We start from the raw sequence: 2,886 nt of genomic DNA on the forward strand, positions 1-2,886 counted from the left end.
AACAGTAGCATCTGACCTTGGCATAGAGCTCTACTCCTCTATGACTTCATGATCTTCTTGTATAGGAATTAGAGTCACTGATTTCTTGTGCTCAATCCTATTAAGAAGATCTTTCCAAGAACTCATTTCATCAAAGTAAACATCCATACTAAACACTACTAGCTTTGTTATAGGATTTAGGAGCTTGTATGATCATGTTGGATTATAGCCAATAAAAACCATTAGTTCACTCTTGTCATCCAACTTCTTCCTCACTTGATCTGGAATATGCTTGTAGTATATTGACCTAAATACTCTCAAGTCTTTACATATGACTTATTTATAGACCAAACCTCTTCAGGAACTTGATTGTTTAGGCTCTAAGTTGGGAACATGTTGAGAATATAAGTGGTTGTAGTGACTGCTTCACCCCATAGGTTGTGAGGTAGACCTTTGCATTTGAGCATACATCTGACCATATTCACCACAATTTTGTTTATTCTCTTAGCTACTCCATTGTGTTGTGGACTATATGGAGCAGTTACTTCACGAACTATCCCGTGATCTATGCAAAAATTCCTAAGTTCCTTTGATGTGAATTCCCCCCTCCATCAGTTCTGATGATCTTGATATGTTTCTCTGATTGCTTTTCTGCCATGTCTTTGAACCTTCTCAAATTCTCAAACACTTCACTCTTTGCTTTGATGAGATAAATCCATATCATTCTACTAAACTCGTCAATGAAGGAAACAAAGTAATTGTTTCCTCCTAGTGAATGAACTTCAAAAGGTCCACACACATCTGAATATACTACATGTAGTAGATCAATAACTCTAATTTGAGTGTGATTGCTGAAGGAAATTCTAGCATGTTTTATGGCCATGCAACTATCACAAATTTGTTGTCCAATCTTAATTTCAGGTAGACTAGTGACCAAACCTTTGATGTTTAATAGCCTAAGGTCTTTGAAATTAAGATGGCTATACCTTAAGTGCCAGAGACATGATTCATCACTATTGCATTCTGCACTCAAGCATTTTGAAATTACAGCACCTAACTTGATTTGAAATATTCTATTGCTTGATAATGGAGTTTTAAGGACTCCTCTCTCCAAGTTGTCATATTCTCCATGAACCCATTTTGCACCATCATGCTAAGCTCTTTTTCATGCAATTGTGCAATAATAATCAAGTTCATCTTCATATCTAGTACAAACAGAACATCAGTGATATATGCTCTTTTGCTATTCTTCATTCTAAGAGGAATATCATCAGTTCCTTTTGCTGCCACCACCATGTTGTCAGCAAATTTCACTTTGAATCAAAATTCACCCGCTAACCTTTGTGTCCAGTCATGTGATTGAAACATCCATAATCTAGATACCATGTATCACTCCCTCCAATTCTACAATTTGTTGTCATTATGAGTTGTACAACTTCATTATCAAGATCCTCACTTTCCTTTTTAACAAGATTTGCCTCAGACTCTTGTTTATCTTGATGCTGATTCTTGTTAGGTGCTAAGCATTTAGAAGAAAAAGGCCCAATTTTATCATAGTTGTAGCACATAACCTTCCTTTTATCAACATTTTTTTCTTCAGATATTGGATTGTTTGCAACCTCCTCTCCTGTTGGATTGCTTTGGTTGATCAGTGGTGTTGTCAAGTGCTTTCCTTGAACCACTTCTTGAATCAAATATTTTCCTTTTATTCTTATTGGAATTCCTCACAAAGGATGTACCTCTCCTAGTTGTTTACACTTGAAGTGCTTGGTGTGAGGGTTTGTCTGTTATCCTCTTATTGATTCTCAGCTCATGGGCTTCAAGTGACTCCTGTAGTTCTTCAACTTTCATCTTTTCAGCCTTTCCTGATTCTTCAATAGCCACCACAACATGATCAACTCTCGGTGCCATTGTTTTGAGAATTTTCTCAACAATTGTTGCATTCTCTATCTTCTCTCCACATGCCTTCATTGAATTTGTTTGAGTGATGATTCCGGTGAAGATCTCAGAGATTCTTTCCCCTTCCTCCATCTGCATCAGCTCATACTGCCTTCTCATGGATTGCAACCTGATCTTCTCCAATTGTGCAACATCAGCATAATGTTTTTCAAGAATCTCCCAAGCCTCCTTCGAAGTTGCAGAACCTAGAATCTGTTTAAAATGAAGAGCTTAGTGAAGGAGACAAAGTGCCTTATAGTCCTTCTTTTTGTTCTGCTTATAAACATTTCTTTGTGCTTTGGTGGCTCCTTCTTCCAAGAATGAGAGTCCTTCTTCAACAATTCCAGTCACCTCTTGGTATCCAAAATTGGCTCTCATTTGGATACACCATCTTGCCCAATTCTTTCCATCAAGGACATGTAAGTTTGTTGCAAAATTTCCTGCAGGTTGAGCCATCTTCACAGTAGAAAATCTGGATCTAGCAAAGCTCAAGATACTAATTGTTAGGGATTTAGAGAATGAGAGATTGTAGGAAGTGAGAATATTATGAGAGAGAATGAAAATTAATGGATGTAAGAGAGAATTGTTTAGTGAAAAAAGTGTGTTATGAACAGAAATATGAATGCAATGTATTATTGCATCAATCACAAGTTGATTTATACACATTGCTATTTAGGCTTAACTACTTTAACTACCTAACAGAAATAACAACTCTCAACTTCCTACAAACGAACTCTTTGAAATACACTTTTTACAAATCTTCCCTGCATAATGTATAATGATCCTTCCTTTTAACCTCTAGCAATGACTAGGTTGCCTTTTGCTAGTTTCCACTTTCCATCATCAAAGCGACTTACAAAACCAACATCATCCAACTTACCCTTGAGATAAGGTTGAGACACACATCTATGACATGCCACACCTCCTTGAATACAAGCTTGCCTCTTGCGTCTATTAGCAACACGATAC

General features: G+C 36.9%; 1 protein-coding gene across 1 annotated transcript; it reads right to left on the reverse strand.

The window, feature by feature from the left end:
- On the reverse strand, nucleotides 1,033–2,373 carry LOC109361822. The gene is made up of 4 exons (XM_019607359.1): nucleotides 2,170–2,373; nucleotides 1,736–2,130; nucleotides 1,319–1,617; nucleotides 1,033–1,262 (listed from the first exon to the last, which is right to left on the reverse strand). The coding sequence occupies exons 1-4, from the start codon at nucleotides 2,371–2,373 to the stop codon at nucleotides 1,033–1,035; spliced, it is 1,128 nt and encodes a 375-aa protein (XP_019462904.1).

The sequence above is a fragment of the Lupinus angustifolius genome, chromosome LG12 (genome assembly GCF_001865875.1).
Source record: "Lupinus angustifolius cultivar Tanjil chromosome LG12, LupAngTanjil_v1.0, whole genome shotgun sequence".
In the NCBI taxonomy this organism is placed as follows: domain Eukaryota; kingdom Viridiplantae; phylum Streptophyta; class Magnoliopsida; order Fabales; family Fabaceae; genus Lupinus; species Lupinus angustifolius.

Coding starts and splice junctions, on each gene's coding strand:
- LOC109361822 (XM_019607359.1), bottom strand. CDS start 2,373: ATGGCTCAACCTGCAGGAAATTTTGCAACAAACTTACATGTCCTTGAT. Junction 1,618..1,735: donor TCACACCAAGCACTTCAAGT/GTAAACAACTAG, acceptor GATCAACCAAAG/CAATCCAACAGGAGAGGAGG. Junction 1,263..1,318: donor TCACATGACTGGACACAAAG/GTTAGCGGGTGA, acceptor TGGTGGTGGCAG/CAAAAGGAACTGATGATATT.